The sequence below is a fragment of the Macrosteles quadrilineatus genome, unplaced genomic scaffold (genome assembly GCF_028750875.1).
Source record: "Macrosteles quadrilineatus isolate MER2022 unplaced genomic scaffold, UCM_ALF_1.0 Scaffold_2__2_contigs__length_208266976, whole genome shotgun sequence".
Taxonomy (NCBI): domain Eukaryota; kingdom Metazoa; phylum Arthropoda; class Insecta; order Hemiptera; family Cicadellidae; genus Macrosteles; species Macrosteles quadrilineatus.
The window spans coordinates 27816759-27844595 of record NW_026542595.1 but is presented as its reverse complement, the minus strand read 5'-3'; the positions used below and the strand labels follow the sequence as shown (position 1 = coordinate 27844595).

The window sequence follows — 27837 nt, the reverse complement described above, 5'->3', positions numbered from 1 at the left end:
CGTGACAGTGATTAATGACGGTGTTTCTCAAGTGCTTAAGAACCATGAATGATGCGAGGAGTAAGTGAGACATAATTCTGGAAACACTAAGGTCACCAAAATTATTTGTGGAGTCAGATATTAATTAGGCAAGTTTAGAGTGGAGGGGTGGTATTGAATGCTCGTCAGTGTTCCACAGTTCCGTCAGCTGGAAGGTAGGAGATATCACCATGGCAGATGCAGCACCCGACAAGGTATGCATCTCTATCCTCACTACAGAGTTTACAGTATAATTATAATTTAATTTTACTAATAAGATACCCACTATTATTTAAAACAAAAAATAATTGTTTGTTTAGTTTAAAGATTTTCCCAATTAATCTGGTTGTAAAATAAGAAAATACATACTTTTTAAGTCCAAAAGTCTATGCATGAGCCACTGAGGTTCAAGTTAGCTTATTTAAACAGCTAGATACTTTTTGTTGTATGAAACATATAAGGTTTTATTCATGATTTATTATTTTATGGTGGTATTTACTTATTTATTCAACATATGATTTATTTTGTTTATTTTATAAACCTTGCTTTTTACAGATTTTTACTATAATTATTGTGGGATTGTTTGGATTTGATATAATCAAATGTTTACAAATTTCTTTACCTCAATACATAAAAATAGTTAAAAATAATTGTTAAGTACCAAATATTTATACCTTCAGGTAAGTAATTCAAATAAAATAAAGTATATTGATAGTCAAGGATTAGTTTATTATAAGCTATGCACAGAAAAAAATAATTTTTACATTTTATTTTGTAGCTAAGTTTTAACATTAAAGTTATTTGCACAAACAGACACCATATTTAACAATACTGTACAAGCAAAAATGTATTTGTTCATTGAAGTGTTACATTGCTTTTGAAAACAACAATGTGAGTGGTATGATATTATTTTCTTGTTGGGGTAAACAAAGTTAAAACGTTCATCAAATAAATTTAAAGTTTAAATTGCTGTTATAAGTTACTCTTCTGAGTATTTATCAAAATCAAATATAAAATATATAATCAGATTATCCTTTCTTTTTTAAAATGTCAAAACAATATTTTATTTTGGATTAATATAAACCTGATAGTTAAGAAATTTGTAAGTTAATAGAATATCACCAAACTTAAATATTGTTCTTGTCTAAAACCCTTATTTATATAAATTTGACATGTTTTTGATATACAAATAATAAGTTGGTTGACAAATAATAAGATAGATAGATATTTATATATTAGTATAGATTACTACATTTTGGGTTCTTTCCTGTTAAAGGGAACAATTATTATTATTATCGATGATTTTATTCAATATATCGATATTTTTGTTTTCCGATCCGATCCATTACAAATTGACAACAACTAACTGATCTTGTTTAGGCTAAATAGTCTAATACATGGATTAAGAAATGAAACTGTTCTAATCTAACCTAACATAGCCAACCAAACTTGCTGTACCATTTAAAAATTTAGTTTGGGTTTGATAATAGAAAAGGCAAGTTAAACACGGAATTTTTAAATGTTACAGCAAGTTTGGTTAGCTATGTTAGGTTATTTTTTTAGAACAGTTTCATACTGAACAATATTTATCGTAGTTGTCAGCTGATATGTTTCAATTTGTTAATATCGATATATCGAAAAAAAATCATCGATAATGATAAATGTTCCCTTTAACAGGAAAGTACCACATTTTGTTTGGTTATCCTTGTAAAGAGTTGATTTAAGGAAGAAAATTTGGGAACTGATAAAAAATATTATGTAAATGATTTTTTATATTTTATTTTTTATAATCATTGAATAATTTTGATTAGGTTGGAAAAAGATGTTAAAAGTAAAATTATTTGTAAGTCGGATTAAAATCTATTATTTTTATTTAACACTTTCCCTACCAGGCGAATACTTGTGAATTTCAAATCAAGGAACTGAGTGTGTTACATTGCTAAATAACCTTACAAAAAGATGTGTTACACTTGACAACTAACACTTAAAACTAGGCATGCATGCGGCCTCAGTTCCGCCAATTGAGCGGAGTAAGCAAGCGTCGATATAAACAAAAATAACCTTTAAAAATACAATTTGCTGTTTCCAAATTAGAGGTGTGCGGATAGTGAAATTTCATTTCGGATCGGATAGTTGAGGCTCGGTTCGGATCGGATCGGATATTGGGAGGTTCGGATTCGGATATTTTCGGATTCGGATAGTTCGGCGCGGTTAATAATAAGCTGCATATGTATGTTTAACCTATAAAACAATGTAAAGCTGTGTAAATAAACTTAAATGACGATTTTGAATTATAGAGTTTCAAATTAGCCACGTCCACAGTTTTCTCTCTCTTGAAAATCACAATTCACAACATTTATTTTCAAAAGTTGGTTGCTTGAATTAAGTACACTAGCAGCCAAAATCTTCACACAACACTTTAGCTCAGCAGGACTGATGTCAAACTTTTGGGCTTGTTTACTTGAGGTTATGTTTTATGTTGTTTCCTGGTTCTCACAAGACAAGGAGTTCTATCTGAAGTTTATTTTCACATTGTGTTTCCTTACGTTTTTGGAACGATTATTGGCCTTAAGTGGCATTTTGCGGGTTTGCCAAGTTTAGAAAACATCACTAATGCACTAAGCTGGGCTCTAGCTCATGATTTGATGTTGGGCAATTAGGCTTTATAATTATAGCTCTGTAATAGGTGTGTATCCCTGAATGGTACTTACGTATTATACGGAGGCCACCCTTACACAACGCGCTGCGGCGGTTAGGTTTGGTCATCATGAAGCTTTTATGACTTGTCTGGTTCGATTCATAACGAAAGTAGGAAAGTCCTACAAACATATTTATAATAGACCAACCTAACCTAACCACCGCAGCGCGCTGTAAAATAAGTGGCCTCCGTATAATACGTAAGTACCCCCTGAATTTATAAATTTCATTCTACACTTATTCACTGCCAAACATAATTCAGTAGAACCTTGATGAACCGAGAATTACACTAGCCTACATAACTTCATTATCCCAAGTAAAATACCAAGATAATGTTTAAAATTGTATTTGAATCGTATAATCTTAGTTTGTTAAAAAATAAATGGATTGTATGTTCAACAATTGCAGTCCATTATTGTTATGCAGTGTGGTCCCAAATTATTGTTTTTGATTTTGAAACATCACAGTTCATTTGACAAAATTATAGTTGAAGCAGTCCAAGGTCAAGTCACGCCGGGGCGCCCGTATTGCGCCAGAGGGTCCAGGTAGCAGGCCCGTACTGCGCCATCACTTAAATCTACCACCCAAAATCAGACCTGTACTGCGCCAGAGCGGCTTTTTCTTTGAAATAATAGTTCTGAGAGAAACTGTCCTATTAATGAGTCTGAGAGTTCATTCAGTGTTATAAAAACACTCTGTGACTTATCCTACTAATATTATATATCTAAACTATTATACATCCTAATACAATTATATATATATCTATAAGTATAAAAGAGGATGTTTGTATATATATATTTGTTTGGCAGTGATAAACTCAGACACCGCTGAACCGATTGCCACGAAACTTGGTACATACATGTAGAATTTCATGGAATAGGTTTATACACCATCAATTTCGTGATTCGTCCAATCGGCTCCGCCCCAGTGGCTCTGGAGTTTCCCATGTTCAAATTCAAATTCAAATAATCTTTATTTGTTAGCAGTATACAATACATACATAAATAGTGTCAAATATACAGGTATTGAAAAATGAAAAACAAAGGTATCTTAGAATTAACAATATGTGCAAAAATTGACATTACCTCCTACAACTCATCGAAAGAATATATAGCTTTGCTGATGAAGTACTGCTTCAATTTAATTTTGAATTTTTTGAATGTTAACCTTATGAGAAATGGAATTAATGAATCTTAACAGCTGTTTCAATTAAACAAGTTGGTTCTGTTCTATGATGTTCAATAGCATTAAAGTCACAAGGATTACCCACAGGGTGCAGCACTATTATTTCTTTTACATTTATGACAACAGCTAATTTGCAACCAAAAGGTGAGTGAGCGTAGCGAACGAACTTCAACCTGGAGGCGAGTTAGAGTAGCAAACGAGGTAACCTGAAGGCAAGTGAGCGCAGCGAACGAGCTCCAACCTAAAGGTGAGTTAGCGTAGCGAACGAGCTCGAACCTAAAGGTGAGTGAGCGTAGCGAACGAACTTCAACCAGGACGTGATTGAGCCATGCAAACGAGATCATCTTGAAAATTAAGAAGTTAAACGGGGCAAAGCCCGCGGGTTACAGCTAGTATATATATATATATATATATATATATATTAATAAATAATACACCATAGTACCCTTTTTTTAAATTATTTTTAACTAGCTGGCCCGACAGACGTCGTCCTGTCCTATTGTGGTTTTATGTCACATGCTCGTTCATTTTCAAGATGAGCTCGTTCGCATGGCTCAATCACGTCCTGGTTGAAGTTCGTTCGCTACGCTCACTCACCTTTAGGTTGGAGCTCGTTCGCTGCGCTCACTTGCCTTCGGGTTAGCTCGTTCGCTACGCTAACTCGCCTCCAGGTTGAAGTTCGTTCGCTACGCTCACTCACCTTTTGGTTGCAAATTAGCTGTTCTTATAAATTAAAAAAAAATATAGTGCTGCACCCTGTTGGTAAACCTATTAACTTTTTAATGCTATTGAACATCACAGAATCAAATTGTTTAGCTGCACCAGCTGTTAAGATTCTTTAATTCCATTTAAATATGAGTACTCATAAGGTTAACATGGGAAACTCCAGAGCCACTGGGGCGGAGCCCTATTGACGGATCTGCACCAAACTTTACACAAACCATCCTTGAATAATGCTTAATAATGCCTAAAAGTTTCATTACAATCTGTCGAGCGGTTTTGGAGTCCATAAAGGACAAACATACAAATATAGAAACATACAAATATACAAACATACATTGGATTTTATATATATAGATGACTGATGCATTTCGACACTAAGGTCATGGTCACAGTCTTTTACAATGTTATTAAATCTAATATGTAAACAAAGAAAATAAATACAATCACATGTTTAAATTTTAACTAAATCTATCTTGACTTAGAAAATTATATAATTAAGAATATCGTTATACCAATGGTTTTACTTATTCATTTTGTCTTAATTCTTGGATTTTATCATAAATTGGGTTTAAATTTTGTGTTTGCATTATGTTAAGGATGTTGCTTTCATTTTATATATATATATATATATATATAACAAAGTCGTTTTAGTTCAACAGTTTGTAACTCGAGACCGGCTGGATCGATTTTAATGATTTCTGATTTGTTGGATTCGAGCTTGATTCAAGGTTGATTTTTCAGAGCCAGATAAGAAATTGTAGGTTTGGGATTTGAGGTTTGTAACACATTCATTTAGTTTCCTCAATGCTGTTAGGCAACTTAGATTTCTTTTGGGACCCGAAAAGTTCCACCTACAGTATTAATTTATGCTAGGCCATGATGGTCGTGGCTCTATTACATAGCAAAATCCCATTGGTCATTGGAAGGATTTGAACCTGGGACCTTGCAGACTAAAGCCCCGCGCTTTGCCACCATATCATCCCTCACCTAAAGATATTCAGAGCGAATTATATCAGTAGGGAAATAATTTTTCCGTTAACTCCGCGACATATTTAAGCGTTTAAACTCTTCAATAAATAGCTTAATTTTATCCAGCTTTTTTTATCTGTTTGGTAACCCCTGTGTGTAAATCGGTCTAGTAGTATGGTAGTATGGCTGTCGTAAGTTAAAAATTTGGCCCCATGTTAAATCTCCATAAGAAAAGTTTAATTCCCATTTTTGACCCAATTAACGTAAATATAAAAAAAATACAAATAAAACCTGCACATATAGGACCAATAACCGTTATTTTGGTACTGTACAACCCACACGTAATTCAGTCTTGTAGTATGGTCAGGCTAGCTGTCATAAGTTTTGCAAACGTTTTTTTTAATCGGAAGATTAAAAATAGATCATTCATACATTCTTCAACAAAATAATACGTTAGAAAATTTACTCTTCTAATTTGGTTTTGAATGATACGATATGAAAAATATTATTAAGATAAATAAGTGGTTAACATAAAGGGGTTTTTTCTACCAAACTTAAAAGAAGTCTTGGAAATTATTTTTGTGTCTAGTATTATAATATGTTTGTGTGAATGTTCTTCCTTAACAAAACTTCTATTACTATTTCAATAAATGAAAGACATTTTTGTACAAATTCAAGGAACAGTTATAGTAGTTGGACCAACCATCATGTAAAGATAGTGTTACAAACGATTTACACGCATGGGCGCCCACAGGCGGGTGCAAGGGGGTGCACTTGCACCCCCCTGGCTAAAAAATAACAAATAAATTTAATACTGATAATGTTCTGTTATCACTTTTTATTAATCAAAAGTGGGTTTTAAGAAATTTATAAAATTACGTTCGTAATGGTGTTGAATGTTTAAATCAAATAAGTAGTTAAATCACAGAAGTACCATTCTTTTATACTTTAAAAACTATTCAGAAAACAAAACTTCAACTTCCGTGGTGTTTGTCTAGGCTTTTTTCAACTGTAAATATATTTTTCTTTATAATTGTTTGGCTTGTGGATTTAACTATGTAAATTATACATAATAACTTCAAATGCCTTATTAATTTTTAATGTTGGCATAGAAAACGATGACGCCTTGATGCACAATTTACTATTTTGTTTTGGTTGGTTCTATGGGTTACCAAATAGGCTAGCGTAAAAATATGTTTAAAACACTATATTTAGAGAAATTTTCCCAGGAAAGGCCCAAGACCCCCCCCCCCCCCCACATGTTCGTTAGACCTAAATATTGCACCCCCTGTTTCAAATCCTGCGAGCGCCCATGTTTACACGAGCGACAAATCTAGCTGACTAGGCTTGACTAGGTCCGCATGACTAGGTGGTGGATCACAGGTTGAAATGGATCCGTCACACAAGTGTACGGCAACGGCGATCAAGCCGCGATCAAGCTTGGTGTCGCAAACCATCGCCAGGCCCTGCTTCCTAGCCTAGTGTCGCGACTCATCGCAGCTAGCTAGTCAATGTGTGTCACGGTGTAGCAGTACACGTAGCCATATGAGAGCGTTTACACGAGCGGTCAGTCATCACTCTGGAGCTCACATATTTGTCGTTGTTTTCATTGTTCGCAAGTGATGGATACGGAGGAAATGACCGTGTCTCTGTAACACTTGTCTTTCAAAATACCATGACAAAAGTAAGAGGACGTACAAATGCATTATTTGTTCAAATTTGAAAGTTCTAGGCCCAGAAAGAATCATTTGTAAAATATTTAAAACTCAGCCCGGTAAAGATCCCAACATTTATTTCTGGTTTTCATGTTCAACATCCTGGGATGTTTTTTTATTATACAGCAACTTTTGTATATAATTCGTAAACTCCCTTTAAAATATTCTAGGAAAGAAATGAGCTTTTGCTTGTTTTCTTTTGGAAATAAGAAGTATCATTGGGGAGGTAGTCTCAGTACCAACAAACCCGGTTAATTGGGAGTGTACTGGATTTCCTTTTGAGAGTTTTCCTAGTTTTTAAAACACAGCTTAACAGACTACATAATTAGAAATGTCTGAAAACCAGGCTATGACATATCCTATGTAGTGTTGGAATTTATTTATAATCTTGTTCCTCATTGCCTTCTTGGTACTAAGTTAGAAGCAGCTGTCATGTGTTAATTATATGCCATGTGATTGCTATGTTTATTAATTCGTTGTAAATAAACATCACTTCCACTATGGACTTTAGAAACCATACTGTGTAGTCATTTTACTCCTATTATTATAAAGGAAAATCAATTATAAACAAGTGGTTATGGGCCCAGTTTCACTTTTATTGTAACTTGTTCTCTGTGGCCTATTTTGAACAGTTTAATTTTTGAAGAGAAGTGTTTAAGAAATATAGTAAATTTCATTGGATGAACACTTAGGCTATTAATTACTATGATGGGAGACAAAGTTATATACTCCACATCAGCCCCTGGAATTTCTAAGTTGAAAGGGTCAGCCAACTATGCCAGTTGGAAATTTGACATGAAGATGGCTCTAAAGTATGAGGGATTGTGGAATTGTATTGAACCACGAAGGACTACTACAGAGACGACACCGCTAACTGTGGATCCAGACAAAGATGAGAGGGCACTCGCCAAGATTGCCATGCACCTGGAGGCAGCTCCAAAACTACATATCAGGACGGCCACATCAGCGAAGGAAGCGTGGGACATTTTAGCAAAGCAGTATGAAGTCAAGAGCACAAACAGGAGAATATTCCTGCTGGACCAGCTTTTAGATTTGAAGTTGGAAGTATGCAACAGCATGAGTGAGTATATTTCTAAATTTCTTGACCTCAATGCTCATCTCGCTGACATAGAGAAACCCGTGGATGATGAAATGAAGGCGTGTCTACTTCTAAGAGGTTTGCCTGAGTCTTACAGGGTATTTAGGATAGCAGTCGAGAGTACAGATAAAGTAGAATATAGTAAAGTACTAGAAAAATTAAATAGCATGGCTGAAAAGGATACCACTGAGTCCTCTGTAGTATTTTCAACTTTTAAAAGCAATACTGGGAAGCCTTTTCTATCAAAATCAAATACTAATCAAGCTAATTCTAATAAAAGCTCAAAGACAAGGAAACCTTTTATTCCTACTTGTTACAAATGTAGAAAGGCAGGCCATATGATAAGGGATTGTCCTGAAAATAATCAAGCTAATATCAGTAATAGCTCAAAGATAGGGTCAATTTCCAAAATTGGTAAGTCAGATGGTAAAGACAAAAATAAAAATGTAGGTTGGATAACTGCCCTGAATGTAAAGGTAGAACCTGAAAGCTGGTACTTAGACTCGTGTTGTTCTGACAATCTTTCTAAAAGCAAAGAAAGTTTTCAAACGTTTAACTCGAATGAAGGAGTTAAAGAGGTCACTGTCGCTAATAATACCAAAATTTACTCTGCGGGTTCTGGGAAAGTTTCTGTGAATCTTAAAAACTTTGGTGAGAGAGTGATATCGAATGTGACGTATGTACCAAGTTTATCTACAAATTTGCTACCTGTGAGCAAAATAGCTAGTAAAGGGCAAGTTTTAGTTTTTGATGACAAAGGGTGTAATATTTACATAAAAGATGGGTTTTCAGTAAGAGGTGAAATTTGTGGAACTGGAACAAATGTAAACGGACTGTATCGGTTGGATACAGAGAGTAAATGCAACATTGATCCAAATGATGGAAATTTTGCTATGGCTACTCAAGTTGACCAGTCAGTTAGTGTGGACCTTCACAATTTATGGCACAGAAGGTTGGGTCACTTGAATCATGTTAGTATGGGTGTTTTGAAAAAGGGGATGGCTTTGGGTATCGATTTTCCTAATCAGAGGCCAGAATCTTGCATTCCCTGTGTAGAGGGGAAACACTCCAGAGAATCTTTCCCAACCACTCCAAGTAAGAGAGCTGAGGCAAAACTAGAGCTAATCCATACGGATGTCTGTGCGCCTATGAATGTTCAGTCTCTTCAAGGTAATCGCTTCATGCTAATATTTGTTGATGACTTCACCAGAAAGACCTTTGGTTATTTCTTGAAATCAAAGGATGAAGTAATTGTATGTTTTCTCAAGTTTAAGACTTTAGTTGAAAATCAGACCAACCAGACTATAAAAACTGTTAGGTCAGATGAACGCGGGGATTACATGAATGCGAGACTAGAAGAAGTGTGTAATAGATTTGGAATAAGGCACCAGGTTACTACTCGATATAGTCCTGAGCAGAATGGGGTAGCAGAGCGTGCAAATAGAACTATTATTGAAAAGGCTAGAAGCATGCTAAGTGACTCAAATTTGAGCAAGGGTTACTGGCAGTATGCTGTGGAGGCAGCTATTTATCTTAAGAACCGAAGTCCTACAAAAGCTGTTTTTGGAGTCACTCCACAGGAGAAATGGACTGGATCGAAAGTGGACCTCAGTCACCTTAGAGTTTTCGGGTGCATAGGCTATGTGCATGTGCCTAAGGAGAGAAGGACCAAATTGGACTATAAGAGTGTTCCTCACATTTTTGTAGGTTACAGTGAGGATGTCAAAGGTTACAAATTGGTCGATCCTGAGTCTCCCCATAGATTGATTTATTCTAGAGATGTCAAGTTTTTTGAAAACTTATTTCATAATGGGCGTGAAGAAAATAATGGTGATGAAACTATTCAACCAGTCGAGACTTTAGTAAGCATCCAGACCGCCAAACTCGATGAACCTTCCAGGAATCCTGAGGCAGAAGAGGAGAGCTTCATTCTTGATAATATCAACATTGAGCAAGATGATGACGATGTTGGAACTGGAGGATCCACTGAAGGGGATTTGGGAAATGATGAGGAAGGTGTTGAAATTAATGTTGGAAGTAGGTACCCTCTAAGAGTAAGAAAACCTAAAATGTTTCCTGATTTTGTTACCTACATGGTTACCTGTGAGGATCTAGAGCCAAGTAGTTATCAAGAGGCAATAGAAGATCCGAATAAGAATTTGTGGAAGCATGCTGTGGAGGAGCAAGCTGATGAAGAACCTCTACATGGTTTTTTTGATGCCAGTCATGAAAACAACTTTGATGGGAAAAGTTGTACGGGATATGTTTTTAAACTGAGTGAAGGACCTGTGTCTTGGGGAAGTAAGAAACAGAGATGTATGACTGATTCCTCAACAGAGTCAGAGTTTGTAGCAATGGTTCAGGCATGCAAGCAAGCAATGTTTCTGAAGCACTTGTTGGAAGAGCTGGGAATATTTCTTGAGCATTTGCATTGTGACAACATGCCAGCAATGAAGATTTTGCAGAAGAGAACCGTGAATGACAAGACCAAACATATAATTCGTAAACAGTTATTTGTCAGAGACATAATCAAGAGAAAACTAGTTGTGCTGAATTACGTTCCAACTTCCAGGATAGTAGCGGACATTTTGACAAAATCACTTGGCAAATCAAGCATGATGGTTTCATGACCGACCTTGGTCTTACCCCAATGAAGGATCAAGATTAAGGAGGGGTGTTGGAATTTATTTATAATCTTGTTCCTCATTGCCTTCTTGGTACTAAGTTAGAAGCAGCTGTCATGTGTTAATTATATGCCATGTGATTGCTATGTTTATTAATTTGTTGTAAATAAACATCACTTCCACTATGGACTTTAGAAACCATACAGTGTAGTCATTTTACTCCTATTATTATAAAGGAAAATCAATTATAAACAAGTAGTAGATCCACTGTATCACACAATCTCTAACTTATAAATTATACTAAAAAAAGTAATATGCTATTACATTTAGGTTTTTTTTAATGTTGTAAGCCATGACTTACTTTTGATACCACATCATTAATAACAGTTAGTTTATTTATAGAAAGAAAAAAAGAAGAAAGAAAAGCCTTCAGAAGGTGAAAAGAAAGCAAAAAAGTCTTCACTGAAAAAAGAAAAAGTCCAGGAAGAACCCAAAACCAACGAAGCTCGACCGGAAGAAAAGACACCAACCGAGGCCCAAGAAGTAAAGCAAATAGAATTAGAGGAACCTCCTAAACCAGAGGTCAACCAACCAGCTCAGGAACAACCGATGCAAGACCCTACAAGTCATGACGAAGAACCAAAGCCTAAACCACGGAGAAAACCATCAAAAAGAAGTCTGGAGCTTGAAATAGATGATGAAAAACTTAACCAGCTGAAAGAGGTGAGCCTAATTGTGTACCATACCGTACTGGGTGTAGTTGTCTCAATTACGTCCCTTTCACCGACTGTTTTAACTAGTATCAAACAGCAACTTGTAACATTTCTAAACATATGAGATAGACTGCAAGTAAAAGCTTTTATATACGGGGTGAATCTGAATCTCGTAAATCTCAAATCCAAACATTAGCTGTATTTTTTCAGTTTTTTAGTTATCAACTTAAATACAGTGCGATTGAAAAGTCCCAGAACGGTGTAATACAGTATATTTTTTACCATTATAGATAAAGTAACAAAACTTGACATATCAATAATAACCATAAATGCCTACTCTTTCAAGCTATTATTACTTTTTAGCGAATTTCCCATATAGGGAATATTAGCAAATTTCCCATTTAGGGAATAAGCTATTACCGTAGTACTCATGGTAAGACCTGGACGAGGGACCGATTTTTTTTTTCGTTTTGAGGTCCCTAGAGACCAAAAACACCATCCATTCAAATTCATATATATATATATATATATATATATATATATTTATATTTATATATTTATATATTTAATAAAATAATTATATAAAATAAAATAATTACTAAAAGGGTACTTTGTTATATATGTTTTAATTTTATTATATATTTATATATATATATATATATATATATATGTGTGTGTCCATTAGCACGATAACTTGAGCAAAAATGATCCGATTTTGATGAAATTTGGTACAAACGTGTAAACCTACGTTTATTCAAACGAGTTTGCGATTCAGCATGATCGGACCATGGGAACGGGGGTTTACGGGGGGTTTTATGGGGTAAAAATAGGTTTTTCCCATTTTTGACCCAAAAAACATAAAATTTAGCAATTTAATTTCTTTCCAAACCATTTTGTAGAGCTTAAAAAAACAAATAATTTAGTATATTGAAGCGTTATTATGCGCCTAATGGTTACGGATAAAATTCCAAAAAATTGTAAATTTAAAATTCCCATGTTATTCTTATGGAGAATAAGTAAACTGTTGTAGTTTGCTTGTTTATGAACATATTTTGATCAAATTTTGGAAAATGTTTTTATTTCTTACTATTAACATTTTACAAAAAAAAAAAAAAAAAAAAAAAAAAAAAAAAAAAAAAAAAAAACAGTTTTACCCTCCCTGATGCAAGTACTTGTTAAACTAATTCTATTTAAATAGGGAATAAATGTTATATTTTTAAGTAGACATTTCAGTGTAAATCCAATCAGTCAAATGGAAATTCGCTTAGTCTGCAGGTTTGCTGCGGCGGGGGGTATTTTATTTCTTAAGTCTCCCACGAGCAGTAAGACAAATTCTCAAATAGCAGCATAGGTCAAGTTTGGTATCAAATTAAAGGTCCTATTAAGTAAAACACATTGCCACAAACCCGAACTCAAATGGACAACTCAGTAAAAAATGTCAGCCGTTCAAATATTTCTTGAATCTATCATTTTGAATCTTTGAACTTCCATTTTTTACGTAGCTGTTATTTTTAGCTCAAATTTGCGACATTGTATTGAATAAAGACCTGTAATACGATGTGCAAATCGACCTATGCTTACGTTTATAATTTTCTTCAGACTTCTAGCGGGCGCCCCTCAGTATAATAATAAGCATTGAAAATTTAAAGAATCTTCGAACAGCTGTCATTTTTTACTCCATTGTCCGTTTGAGTTCGGATTTGTGGCATTGTGTTTTACAGACGTTCAATTTTATACCAAACTCGACCTATGCTGCTATTAAAGAATTTCATCATGGGACTCCTCATGGGCCTCGTGGGCTCATGGGTCCCCCTTAAGGGATAAAAAAGTAATAATAGCTTAAAAGAGAAGACATTTATGGCTATCATTGATTTACCAAGTTTAATTTCTTTATCTATAATAGTATAAAATATATTACACTGTTCTTGGACTTTTCAATCACACTGTATGTTTACCTCATATAAAACGCATGTCCATTCTAATAGTGTAGGCTACTGTGACAGTTTTATAGTATTGTTAGTTAACAATGTTGTCCTATCAGTTTGGCTTGATTAAAAAGTGTTCATATTTGACATAGGTCAGTAATTTACACCAGCACACCCTATCAGCTGTTCATTTTGAATATGTTAATTATCCATTCTAAAACTGACTACACCTTCAACATAGTTAGTTGAACCTTAGACATTCCGTCCCCATGTTAAAGCTGTAGCCAGTTTTTTTATCAAAATCGTAGTAGTTGATGTGAGCCACCGGCACATTTTGCTGAAATAAATTACTAATTTCTGTTGAATACACACACTATTTTACCAAATCAAACTAATAGAATGACTTATTGTGAGCTATAGCAACTACTATGACCCATAAACTATGTCAGCAACAAAAAATGAGGTAGAAAATAGAATTTTAGACACTACTGCATTCTGTGATTGGCTCGCACAGATACATTCTTTTTTAGTAAAAAATTTGCGACAGCTGTTCCTTATAGATGGGATGTCTACTTCTGTATCCAATAGTCAATGGTTGAACTGTTTAGTTGTATTCACAATCAAAGCTTTATACCATGTTTTTGGCAAAGATAATCTTATGTGTGTCTAATCTGGGGTCCAGAGTCAAAAAGTGGGTTTTAATACAAAATTTGGTACTAAACTGTGCAGTTTTTATTTTTTCTACAGAAAGAAGGTATTTAATGAATTAATTTACATGAAGAAAATATAAACCTAAGTTACTAATTGTTTCTAGCCTACCAGACTGGTCTCGGTCAACCATATAAGAGCCAGTTCTGACCTTTGACTTCCTGCTGCTCTACATAGATAGCCTACATCCACTCTCTACCTGGACTGATGATCATTTTTAATTTTAAGATAATTTTTCAATCATTTTTGCCTCTGGATTGCGAATATACGATTGATATGTGAGGCCTTACCTTAGCAATCCTAATGTTGTCGATCCAACAAAATTGATTTCAAACCCGAAGGTTCATCATCAGTCGGGATTTAGGTTGAACAAATTTAAAAAGTTGTATCCACCTGAAGGGTTTGACACAATTTCTGACACAAATTCTAACTTGAATTTGTGTTTTAATTAGTGTTATTTTATCTTATAACACTTTGAGTATGAAATCAATTTCGTTGGATCAACAACATTAGGATTGCTAAGGTAAGACCTAATCTTATCAAAAGATAATTTGTGTTTCATAACTCATTCAAACTTGTATAACCTAAGTTATAGTAAATTTTTACAAACAATACCGGGTTGAAAAACTATTAAGCTGTTGTATATATAGTTATATTTTTTACTATTTTATCAAATTTTACTTTTTAATTCTACAATTTAACATAATGCATGACTGTTATATATCCCAAAAATCTATCTTTTATTTTAATATTAATCATATGACTGGAATAATTTAACATTGTAAATAATTCAATGTTTATCTTTCATTATTAAGAAATAAACATGTATCAAGAGTTGTGTTCATATATTTTGTATTAATTTGTATTTAATAATTTGGCGACGAGGAAGAAAATGACTGAAATACAAGACCTTATATCTACTTTGAACAATTTTATGACATTAATGACACAACATTCAATTAAACAGATAGAACACCCTAGATCAAAACATAGTACCAAAGACCTACTACAGAGCAATGCCTTGATGTTTGATGCTTATGATGAAAGTAAGGAAACGTTTGAAAGCTACACTCAGCGTTTAGAAATATTTTTTTAAATAAAAGGATTGACAGACAAGGATTCAGAGACAGAACAATTGAAAGGTTTATTTTTAATCAATTGCTTAGGTGCTAAGCACTACAATCTGATCTGTAGTCTAACATCTCCAGACAAACCAGACTCAAAAACATATCAAGAGTTACTGATATTACTAAATGAGCACCTAAGCCCAAAGAAGAACATACTTACAGAACAGCACAAATACTTATCTCGTTTACAAGATGGAAATGAATCAATCACAAATTATGTTACAGACCTCAAACAACTGGCTTGTTCAGCAGATTTCAAATCTGGGTGTAATGAAGGAAAATGTACAAAATCAGTTATAAATCTTATGCTCAGGGCTCAACTCATTAGAGGTTTATATGACTCAGACATCAGAGAAAAACTCTTACAACTGGGTGAAATATCATTTGAAAAAGCCTTAGAAATCGCCTTGCCTATAGAGGCATCAAACCTTGACAATCAGATTTTATATACTAATAATAATCAGAATGACATTCACAAAATCAGTAAAACAACAAAGAACAAAATTGGACCTAAAAACAAAAATTTATCAACCAAAAACTATTTCTCTAATGACTTCTCCAGCAAAAAGAATGACAACAAAAACAAAAGGCTACAAAGACTGGGATTTTCAGATGTCTGTTTGCACTGTGGAAGGAATAACCATGAAACACAAAATTGCCGATTGATAGATGAGCTAAATTGCAGGTATTGTCATAAAGATGGACACATAGAAAAGGTTTGTATAGCGAAACGAATACAGGAATTACAGTATTCAAAGATAAATGTAAAAAGAATTGATGAAATTGATTCTGAATATGAATACGACGTCCAACAGATCATAAATGTATTGATGAATGACGAAGGAGATGACAGAATGATTATAAACGTATCTCTAAACGGTAAACAGCAACGTTTCGAGTGTGATTCTGGAAGTCGTGTTAGCATAATAAACAATGATGACTTCAAGAAACTAGACTTACATGTTCCAGTTTGCAAAACAAGTGCTCTTTTTCGATCTTATACTGGACAAATATTCAAACCAATCGGGGTCTGTGCCCTAAGCATATCTTACGAAGGGAGATCTTGCAGAGAAGATCTATACATTGTAAATCTACCTAAAAACGCTATTCTTGGAAGGGATTGGATTCGAAAATTGAAAATTAACTTACACAATATTAATCTTGTTAGTATGAAGAAACCAGAGGTTGATACCAACACTGTTGTCAAATCCATCAAGCAAAGATTTTCAAGCGTTTTTTAACAATGTATTGGTAAAACACCCAACTTTACATGCTCTTTAAAACTAAAGGATAATTCAAGACCTGTGTACTTAAAACCTAGACCAGTACCTCATGCCCTTCGAGAAGCTGTTGAGAATGAACTAGATAAACTCGAAAAGGAAGACATAATAGAGAAAGTGGACCAATCTGAGTGGGGAACACCAATTGTTGTGATTCCAAAAGCAAATGGATCGGTCCGTATTTGCGCGGATTACAAGGTAACTGTGAACCAACAACTACATGACAGTCGTTACCCAATACCAAGAATAGAGGATATCATTGACAATGCTACAATTTTCAAATCAGCAGAGTTTCAAGCATTCTGCAAATGCCAAGGAATAAGACAACGATTCATTGCACCAGGAAACCCCTCTACTAATGGTCAGGCGGAAAGATTTTGCCAAACACTCAAGACAAAACTGAGGTGCATGCAGTTTGAACAGGGCACTTTACATGAAAAACTATGTGCACTATTATTTCGGTACCGAGCTACACCACTGAGTACTGGTGCATCCCCAGCACAATTAATGTTTGGCAGGAACTTGAGAACCAAACTAGATCTCTTAAGGCCTGGTGAAGATGACAACCTCCATTCATGGGACATACAAGGTACGGCATGTTAAGAAAATCAAAAAGCAATTAAGAAAGGTCGCATGATACAGAAAATGTCTCAAGTAGCACCACAAGCTGGGAAGGAACGACACTGAAACATCGAGTCCTACAGCAAACTCAATGCCTGATAGTGAGACAAAAAGCCCTATAACTAACAATGAAGCGTCAAGTACAAGCAATCGTACAAGCAATTAAAAGGATGAACTTATAAATGAACGATCTTCTTAAATAAGTAGGGAGGAATTGGAGGAATATCCCAAAAATCTATCTTTTATTTTAATATTAATCATATGACTGGAATAATTTCACATTGTAAATAATTCAATGTTTATCTTTCATTATTAAGAAATAAACATGTATCAAGAGTTGTGTTCATATATTTTGTATTGATTTGTATTTAATAATGACCTATTACAACTGCAAACCATTCAAGAACAAATTGAATAAATTAAACTGCAACCAAAGTACCTTAATTATTACAACTTTTTACCACACTTCAAGATGATCAACAAAAACAGTGATTTAAAAAAGAGTGATCTTATCTTATCAGCTGAAGTATTTATTTACTTGTTGTTTGTATTAGAGCTTTGTTTACCTTTCCAGCTATGTAAGAATTTAAGTTTATTAAAGTCTTATTTTCTAAAAAGGTTCAGTTATTCACAACAAATTTAATAAACTTAAACTTATCAAGATAATTAAATAATCAAAATCAAAATGGAAAGACTTTTAAAACCATACAGGTTTGATATTAATCATGAAAATCCTTCTGCAAGTAGAGCATTCAAACATTGGTTCAGGACACTTGAAAATTTCATATCTGACTCAGAAGTTACTGAAGAGAGGAAACTCAACGTATTGATTAATTTTCTTTCTTACAATGTCTACGAGTATATTTCTGAATGTCCCACGTTTAAGTCAGCAGTTGAAATTTTGCAAGCTATTTATAATCCTAAGAAGAATGAAATTTATGCTCGACACATGCTAGCAAACCACAAGCAGAAGAAAGAAGAAAACATAGACAAGTATCTACAAGAGCTTAAACTTCTAAGTAAGGATTGCAATTTTCGTGCCATAGATGGAAATACTTATCGAGATGAAGCCGTTAGAGATGCCTTTATAAGTGGAATTATGAACCCCCAAATTCGACAAAGACTACTAGAAGAGCTTCGAAGCATATAGATCTTCAAACCAAATTGAAGTCACATATTGCAACACTTCGTCAACACTACCAGATCAACTGGATGAAAATATAGATCCTGAAGAGTCTCCTACTTCAGCAGCTGTAGCGAAAAACTTTAAACTGAAGTGTTTCTACTGCAGTGGCCAGCGTCATTTTACTCGAAACGACTGTCCTACCAAAGATGCCACTTGCTTTGGTTGTAAGAAAAGGGGACATTTTGTGAAGGTATGCAGGTTGATGAAAGCTCAAGGTAAGACCTTTAATGCCTCTTCTTTGGTAGTAACCACGCTTTCATGTGCAGCTGCCTCCAATGGATTGTCAAAAGCAGTAACCCCGCATTTATGCAAATAAAATACCTGTTGAAGTTTTGGTTGATACTGGAAGTACCGATAGTTTTATAAATCGAGCTGAGGTAATTGAAAATGGTTTTCATTTAATTCCAGAACGGAAACAGGTATCTATGGCTTCCACAAACCTAAAGTCACCTATCAAAGGTTATGTTTCTGTGAACTTAAGAGTTCTCTGACCATAACTATGAGGAGAGTACAACTGTTTGTTATTGACAATCTGTGCACTGACATATTGGTTGGTCATGATTTTAAGTAAGTTACCTCTGTCCATTTGTAATGTTTCCCGTGCTTCTGTGGAACCACCATGCCTTTTTCATAATCCATCACCTGACTGCAAGCCCATTGCAACTAAGTCTCGTAGGTATTCTAATGATGATGAAAAGTTCATCAACTCTGAAGTGCAAAAACTCCTTCAAAGTGGTATAATTGAAGAAAGTTCATCTCCCTGGCGTGCACAAGTGCTTGTTACCAAAAGCTCATCTCATAAAAAGCGATTAGTAATAGATTATAGTCAAACTATAATAAGTTTACCCTATTAGATGTCTACCCCTTGCCTAATATTGAAAACATAGCTAGTAAAATAGCAGAAAATAAAGTATTCAGTTCTATAGATTTAAAGGAGGCTTACCATCAAATACCAATATCGGAACATGAGAAAAATGCTTCACAGCATTTGAGGCAGCAGGAAAACTTTATCAGTTCTGTAGGGTTCCATTTGGTGTAACAAATGGGGTGTCTGCTTTTCAGCGCACGATTGATAAGATTATTTCCACTGAAAAACTAGAAGGGGTGTGGGCTTTCATTGATGACATAACCGTAGCCGGAAAAACTCAGTCAGAACATGATGAAAGGCTGAATAAATTCTTAAAGGTAGCTAAGAAATATAATATTACTCTAAACAATGAGAAGAGCACATTTTCTCAAGACATAATATCAATCTTAGGATATCAAATTCGCTACCAGTCTATGCAAGCAGATCCAGAGCGTCTGAAACCCTTGTTAGACTTGCCATTGCCAGTTAATGCATCTCAATTAAAACGTGCATTAGGAATATTTTCTCACTACTCAAAGTGGGTTCCTAAGTTCTCAAACAAGATTCGGCCTCTGATTGATTGCAAATGTTTTCCTATATTGCCCTCATCTTTGCCAGCTTTGGCTTTTGAGGAAATTAAACAAGACATAGGAAAATCAATACTCACCGTGATTAATGATCTTTCTCCATTAGTTGTGGAAACAGATGCATCTGACTTCGCTATAGCTGCCACGTTAAGTCAAAAGGGTAGACCTGTCGCTTTCTTTTCAAAAACATTGACAGATTGTGAAAAACGTCATTTGTCTATTGAGAAGGAAGCCCTAGCCATAGTCGAATCTCTAAAGAAGTGAAGACATTTCCTCATTGGGCAACATTTTCTATTAATCACCAATCAACAGGCTTTGTCGTTTGTGTTCAACAGTCGGCATACTAGTAAAATAAAAAATGAGAAAATCACTAGATGGCGTCTTGAGTTGTCACCTTATTCTTTTGACATACAGTACAGACCAGGTAAAGAAAACGTCACCGCAGATGCATTTTCACGCGTTTGTGGAGCTGTCACAAACATAAATTGTGATGACAAGCTTTTTGCACTTCACCAGTCACTCTGCCACCCTGGTATCACTAGGATGTACCACTGGGTAAAAAGTAAAAACCTCCCTTACTCGGTTGAGGAAGTAGGGGTTGCTCCCCCTAGCATTTCCTCTCCCATGAACACCTTACATCCAACTGACAGCCATTCGAACTACATGAGATCCGACTACTGGAAAGTTCTAGAGGTTTCTTCAAAGACAATGAGCTTCTTACAGTAATCACCCTCTACATAACAGAAACCATTATTTTGGCCTCAACCAGGAATCTCAAGCGATATGAAGAAGTACACAGCTATAAAACGAGAAATAGAACCAACTACAACCTCCCTGCTCATCGCCTTGGACTTTTCGAACGTAAGCCTACCTATGCCAGATCAAGATTCTTCAACATGCTGCCAGGAGAGCTGAAAGATGACAACCCTAAAACCTTGAAAGCTCGACTCACCCGTTGGTTCTGCAAGATGCCATTCTACAGCATAAAAGAATTTATGGACTGGCCTAATTTTGATTGTATTTGACAATAATTCATCTCATTTTTGTATTAATATTGTATTGACGCCTTTCAAATCTTTAAGATTTCAAATAAAGATTTTCTGTCTGTCTGTCTATACAATAGCATTAAAAAGTTATAAGGTTTCCCAACAGGGTGGAGCACTATTATTATTTTGTTTTTGCATATATGACAACAGCTAATTTGATACACAATGAGAACTGTCAAAGTAGGATTGTTAAACTGTCAAACTGGCTGGGTAGCTGAGTGGTTATAGTGCTCGCCTACTAATCAAAAGGTCGCCGGTTCGATCCTGAGAAAAGTCAGTAGCTTTTTGATGGTTCAAAACTGGACCCAGCTGTTCCTGATCATTGGGCTTAAAATAAATGATCCTGGCTAATAAAAAAGCTCATCTTAGTCAGTAACAAATCTACACAGATCATCTCACACCACTCTACACTCATCCTTCACTCATATTTTGGTTAAAATACGCACCTCAGTGGCGTCCCCATCTTAATGATTGATAATTGATAATTGATACAGTTATGTGTATGTTTTTAATGTAGGTTAATGAACAATTTTTGATATTGTGCAAATGTTTGATAGTTTATTTGTTCTATTGTTTAGGTGAAGTGGTAGAAAATTATGGTTATGGTATATGTGTTGTACTGTATCATACCATAGACAAAAAGAATTAAATATAGACCGTCAGCTGTGCTGCGGTTACCATAAGTTCTGGCGCAAACCGCTGGGATCGCCACGGTAGTTACAGCGTACGCGCTACTTAAACTACAGCGGTGTGCCGGACTTATGGTAACCATGGTAACCGCAGCACGGCTGACAGTCTATATTTCATTCTTTTTGTCTATGATCATACCGTAAATTTAAAGAACCAAATTTTATCAAACTGTGTCCTCCCCCATTGCAAACACAAAGCTTGAGTATACCTGCAATAAGCATTTTATACTTATATGCCAACCCCGTACGAAGGACGGGTACTCTGCTAGTCAAAACATAATTTTTTTATGGAAATCCATGAGTTGTAATAAGCCTAGTCCTAATAAAATTTAAAGCAATTATAATACAGTATTTATAAAATTGTATTATTTTTGTTGTTTTTTAGGCATTCCAGATATTTGACTTTGACCGTGATGGTGTGATAGACAAAGAAGACTTGCGAAAGTCGTTAATTGCCATGGGACAGGAAATCCAGGACATTGATGAGGAAGAGCTTGATAAAATGATGTCTGAGGTAAGACATATTTTAAGATGAATACTAATATGTCAACTTTCAATTATAAAATACCATTGTCACAGTAAAACTTTACAATGTAGGAGAAGATCAGAAATATTATATGTGTTTTATATATATATGTGTTCGTGTGTGTGTGTGTCCGTTGACCGTTGGCACGATAACTTAAGTACAAATTTTCTATAAATTAGTACAAATGGATAAATGATAAACCTATGTTTTATCAAACAAATTTGCAAACCAGCGTAATCAGACTATGGGAACAAAGTTTTATTGAGGTTTTTATATAACAATATAAAATATCAAAGCACAGTAGGGTCTAAGTGACAAACGACAATTTTAAGCAATAATAATCATGTAACAAGATAAGACAGATATTAGGCTAAAACCTTAAGATTTGTTCTAAGAAATATGATCTTATTGTAAAAATAACTGTTACAGGCTTGCCAGCCATTAGACTTTGACGCCTTCATAATGCTGCTGGGTTACCGGACTATAGAGCTGGATTCTGAGGAGGTGCTGAGAGATGCATTATCCCGCTGGGATTACGACGGCTCTGGACTTATATCAGAGGAAAAGTAAGCTTTTATCTAGTGAGAAAAATTGCAACACATCCATCCAGTCGCTTGATTATAGCTATTTCTAGCTTTCAACTTAAGAGGAACATTATTATTTCAACTTCTTTTATTCTAAACCCCTTTAATTCAATATCTTGATCTTTAGAATAACCCAGCGTTTTTAAATTATGGGTTGCAGTTGGTCACAGAAGCGAGTTGGGTGGGTCGATGGAGGATTAGGAGTAAATATGTTGAATATATGTTTCACATTATTCTGAAAATCGGCATATACTTTACCATCCAAAAAGTCAGGTGGGTCTAGAATAGCAACAAGTTATTCTATAAGTAAAACAATCCAGTGAAAAAACATATTGTGACGGCTTCAAAAAATTCCCAGACCCATTACATATCAGCTGGGGAGGTTTTTTTTAGATACATCCTCAGGAAACCCTGTCAATACCGTCACAAAAGCTTTGCTTTATTTCAAATATAAAAGGAGGGTCTGTAATATTGAACTGTTTTAACCTCCCAGCTTCTGCGTCAGCCAGTTGCCTCACCATGGAAAACTCTGCTCAGCAAATTCCCATTATCGGGAACGGTACTGACATTTCACCATCACTTCTCGGTTCCGGTTCTTTTGCCAAAAACTGACGGAACCGACATTTGAAGTTAAGTACCAACCCATTACTAATATATAACTAAGCTCATATGGCTACGTACCAATGATGATTTAGTTAACTTTGTGGTTTGGATTTTGTGGTTGATAGTCATTAAATACACGAAACAATAATAGTACGGATAAAATTGCTATTGCATGAAATAAAAATATTACTTATACAAAAAACTTATGAATTAGAGTGAATATAGAACGCATATAAACAAATATGTGGTCATAAAAACATCTAGATTATCAATAAATTATTGTGTGTGTAGGCGTACTGTGAGCGACATAAGGCAGCGCCAGAGCGTCGGCCATACACAAATTCCGCTTCCTCTTCCACCTTATTTCCAAAACCACTCATCATAACTTTTTCAAAAAAATACATGTTATGATTCAACCCAAGCTCTCTAACTTTGCCGCTGACGAAACTTTCCTTTCCAACTGATACTGAGCGACACTATAGTCGTATGTGTGCGCATCTAGATTTGTTTCAATGGATACCAAGCCTGGAGTGACAGTCCCGTGACAATTGAGTCGCAGAGCTGTCTCTGGCAAATTGGGTCCAAGAACAACGGTTGCAACAGTTGCGCGACTATCCCTAGACTGTTTCCTTGGTGTGCGCACTCCAATTCAACAAACAAACAATTCTGAACATTTTGGTCGGGCAACTGTTAGACTCAAAAGCCTGTGTGCGCCTGGCCTTTATGTTTAGGTATAGTCATGTCTTGATCATGGGTGACTTTAATACAAAATTACTCCCGAGGAACCAAAACTATGAATACAAACATCTGACTACATTATTCAATTCATGCAACTTAACTATACTCCCACTTGAACCTGTGCATCATGCTGCTGAGTCTGATACACTCCTGGACCTAATAATTGTTTCTGACCCACAAGAAATTTTACATCACGGACAGCTTCCAGTTACAGCAGTACCCAGCATAACCTTATCTACTGTGTGTATTCAGTTAAAACTCCTAAGCCCCAGACAAAATTCGTTAGGTGTAGGGATTTCAAGAATATGAATGAGGCATGGTATATCTTAGACCTACAGCAAATACCGTAGAACAACACTGAAAATCTTACCCATGTTGATTTAATGGTCAGTGAACTTAATACAGTAGTACCATAAATGATCTCCTTGATAAAAATGCACCTATAATCACATAGTATTTACACAAGTATTTACACCACACTACACTGTTATAACGAGCTTTCCACTCAAGGATTTAGTCTATAAAACAGCTGTTTGCCGCATGCCCAATTAATCAAATGGGGTTTCATTACGTACTACTCACTGTACTGTGATGAGTTTTTACCAGACACCAACCAGCTGATTATATTTGGAAATGAGTGGTTATAAACAAAAACATAACCTCACTTTAAATTTTTTGTCCTTTAATCGGTGAGAATATATAAGGATTTGTAAAGATTTTTGTTGTCAAGTTAGCTATTTATTATTATTTTTATTTTTTTGTCCTAGGACGTTAGGTACGAGCCCGGAATTCTTTTTCACATTACTTCAGGCTAGACCTAGGGGTTGCGGCATTATCACATTGATAAAATCCATTGGTGATTTGGCAGGATTTTAACCAAAGTCGGAACCAAAGTCGGGGGGACCTCTGGAACCAAAGTCACGTGCTCTAACCACTAGCTCAGCTCGCTCCCCTATTGTTAAGTTAGTTTAGAATAGTATGGCGTAAAATATCGTATGTCGCTCGTCCAAAATGTGTTTAACGGACTCGTATGGTAATCCCGCACTCGACTTTGTCTCGCACGGGAACGACCACACTTGTCTGGTAAACACCTATTTTCAGGACTAGCAACGTAATATATGATATGTTGTGCAAAGAGTTAAGTCGATTGCAGGACTAGCAGCAGCTAAAACCACATATTTCTCACTAGTAGATCCCTCAACCCCTATGGTCTATTGGTTTGGGGAGCAACATTATCACAAAACTTGAACCGGATTGCAGAAGAAAGCTGTCAGAATCCTGGAAAACCTTGAACCACGCCAAACCTACAGGCAGGCGTTTCAGGACCTCAAAATGATGACAGTTGTATCTCTATACATTCAAGAAAGTATCCTGCATATGGACAAAATTCAACTCTTCCACTCATACAACACCCGTCACGGTCCAAGATTCAACTTGCCAGTTCACCGTACCACACTTACTGAGAAAAAACTACCATACAGCGGCTGCAAGCTACAAAACCACCATCCTGCATCCATGAGAGACTTCACTGGGAACAACCTCAAGATGGAGTTGAAGATATGGCTGATGAAAAGACCTTTTTACACCCTAGATGAATTTCTTGAGAGGAGAGAAGATCTACCGTAAACCAGAAGTTAATAAAAAAAAACTTACTTGATACTATTGTAGTTTTTGAAGAATTGTATTAATAAAGATATTTTTTACTTCGACTTTGAGGAAAGAGTATTGGTATTTGAAATACGTAGTGTGGTATAGAATCTAGTCTTAGTATCTCATTTACAATGAAATTGAACATTTTATGCTTTCAGGTTTCGTCATGATTTGATGCACTTGGGGGATAAATTCTCAGCAAAGGAGGTAAGAACCAGATATTGATGGTTTAAATGTTTATTCCAACTGGATACTTGCCGTTTGAACAATGTATGATATGCATGTATTGTGGCAGGTGGATATGGCATTGGAGGATGCACCAGTCACCAAGGGCATGGGCTTCTACAAAGACATCCGCATGATCGACTATGGCAAGTACTGTCACATCTTGTGTGGACTGCGCAAGAAAAAGCAAGACCCCTCTCTGGAAGAGTATGGTCTAGACGTGTCTGTTTGAACAACCAACATTTCACATAAGAATTTTTTACAAAACTAACACTTTTTCTAACAGCAAAAACCATACTTGAAGTGTTTGGGTGTATTCATAGATTGATTTGAAGTGGGAAGCAGCAGAGAAGTGTTTTTGGAACTCCCTGTTGTAAAACATTTTTTTTTTTAAATATCCAATAAATTTTAATTGATTGAACATCCATTAGTTATATTGTGTTGGTAAGTCAATCAAACATCACCAGGGCGAAGTGGAGGTTTTATAGAGGAAGGGAAGGAGAATTATTTTGTAGTTACGTTACCTCAATTTAACTAAACAAATTACTGCATGTATGTATTTCTATGATTGTCACAACAATAGGTACAAGTACCAAGTAAAAATATTTTTATGCGGTTTTGATTTTTAATAAATAATAACATATGTATATTTTAAAAGCTTATTTGTGTTCCACTGAAACATCTCTTTACAGAATATTAATATACCAAATCGTTATATTTTATACTTCATCCAAGGCTAGGGATGAACGGGATAGTACTTTTTGTTCAGAAAAGGTCAGGATTTTTAATTCCTTACTGATTTTTGGGACTGGAATGGGACAGAACTTTTCTTCCCATGCAATAGGGGAAACTTAGGTTTTAAAACCTTGAGTCAAAATTCGTGCAAATAACAATAAGAATAGAGTACAAATCTTTATTTGCCATAGACATTATGTATAGATATTAGCAATATCAAAGAATATAACTAATAAATATCATAAAACATATTCATAAAATACAAACAGGATTATCAACTAAAATACAATATTCCCCTTCAAAACTTCGACAGGTAATAAAAGGGATTTTTCAATAGTGTGCTATAGAATTTGTTTGAAAAAATTCTATGAGTGAGATGAATTTCACAATTTTACTGATTTTGTCATATATTTTCTTGACATCACTATTATGGCTTTTTATACTCAAACTTAATCTTAAAAAACCTTTCAATAGTCAAAATGGTTTCTGGTATTGTGACAATGGATCTCATTATATAATTTTTGATAGGGTATTATTTTAGGCTGTAAGCTATGATATTATAAATGTACAAATAAATACCTATTAGCTTGGAATTCAAGCCTAGTAAAAATAGTTTACAATAATAATCAGGATGTTCATTACAAATAATTCTAACAATATTTTTCTAAATAAGTAAAATATCATGAATGCCTCAACTGCTTCCCCAAAATATCCCCAAAAATATTCCCAATAGGGATAAATACTTTGGAAAAAGTTAAATAAGATATTCTTATAAAGCTACTGTCAACAAGTGAGATCTATCTTTTATTTAGATAATAACACAAGATAATATCGTGGATAAATAATCTATGTGGATTTTCCGACTGAACTGGTTAACTTATCAATATACATGCCTAGGAATTTTACTCTTCGTTGTGTATCACTAAACACCTGATTCCAATTCTGATTCTGGTTCTGATCTGTGGGTAAAACTGAACTGTTAAAAACCTTTGAGTTTTATTGTTATTCAGAAGAAGA

At 35.0% G+C, this 27837-nt stretch overlaps 2 protein-coding genes across 3 annotated transcripts in view; one reads left to right on the top strand and one right to left on the bottom strand.

The window, feature by feature from the left end:
• The window catches only part of LOC128987591 (uncharacterized), a 79445-nt gene that overhangs the window by 9917 nt on the left and 41691 nt on the right, over window positions 1–27837 (bottom strand). The window lies entirely within an intron of this gene.
• LOC128987590 (myosin regulatory light chain-like) lies at window positions 21–26742 on the top strand. Of its 2 annotated transcripts, XM_054408521.1 has the most exons (6): window positions 21–233; window positions 11433–11753; window positions 22145–22273; window positions 22715–22851; window positions 26019–26067; window positions 26156–26742. In XM_054408521.1, the coding sequence occupies exons 1-6, from the start codon at window positions 210–212 to the stop codon at window positions 26315–26317; spliced, it is 822 nt and encodes a 273-aa protein (XP_054264496.1). In that variant the 5' UTR covers window positions 21–209; the 3' UTR covers window positions 26318–26742. The 2 variants fall into 2 exon arrangements, with proteins under 2 accessions (XP_054264496.1, XP_054264497.1); XM_054408522.1 differs by lacking the exon at window positions 26019–26067 and having other exon boundaries at window positions 35–233.

Bases quoted from the DNA above. Each gene is read 5' to 3' on its own strand.
- LOC128987590 (XM_054408521.1), top strand. From the start codon at position 210: ATGGCAGATGCAGCACCCGACAAG. The intron at 234-11,432 runs GTATGCATCTCT...GTTTATTTATAG, and splicing joins CAGATGCAGCACCCGACAAG to AAAGAAAAAAAGAAGAAAGA. The intron at 11,754-22,144 runs GTGAGCCTAATT...GTTGTTTTTTAG, and splicing joins AACTTAACCAGCTGAAAGAG to GCATTCCAGATATTTGACTT.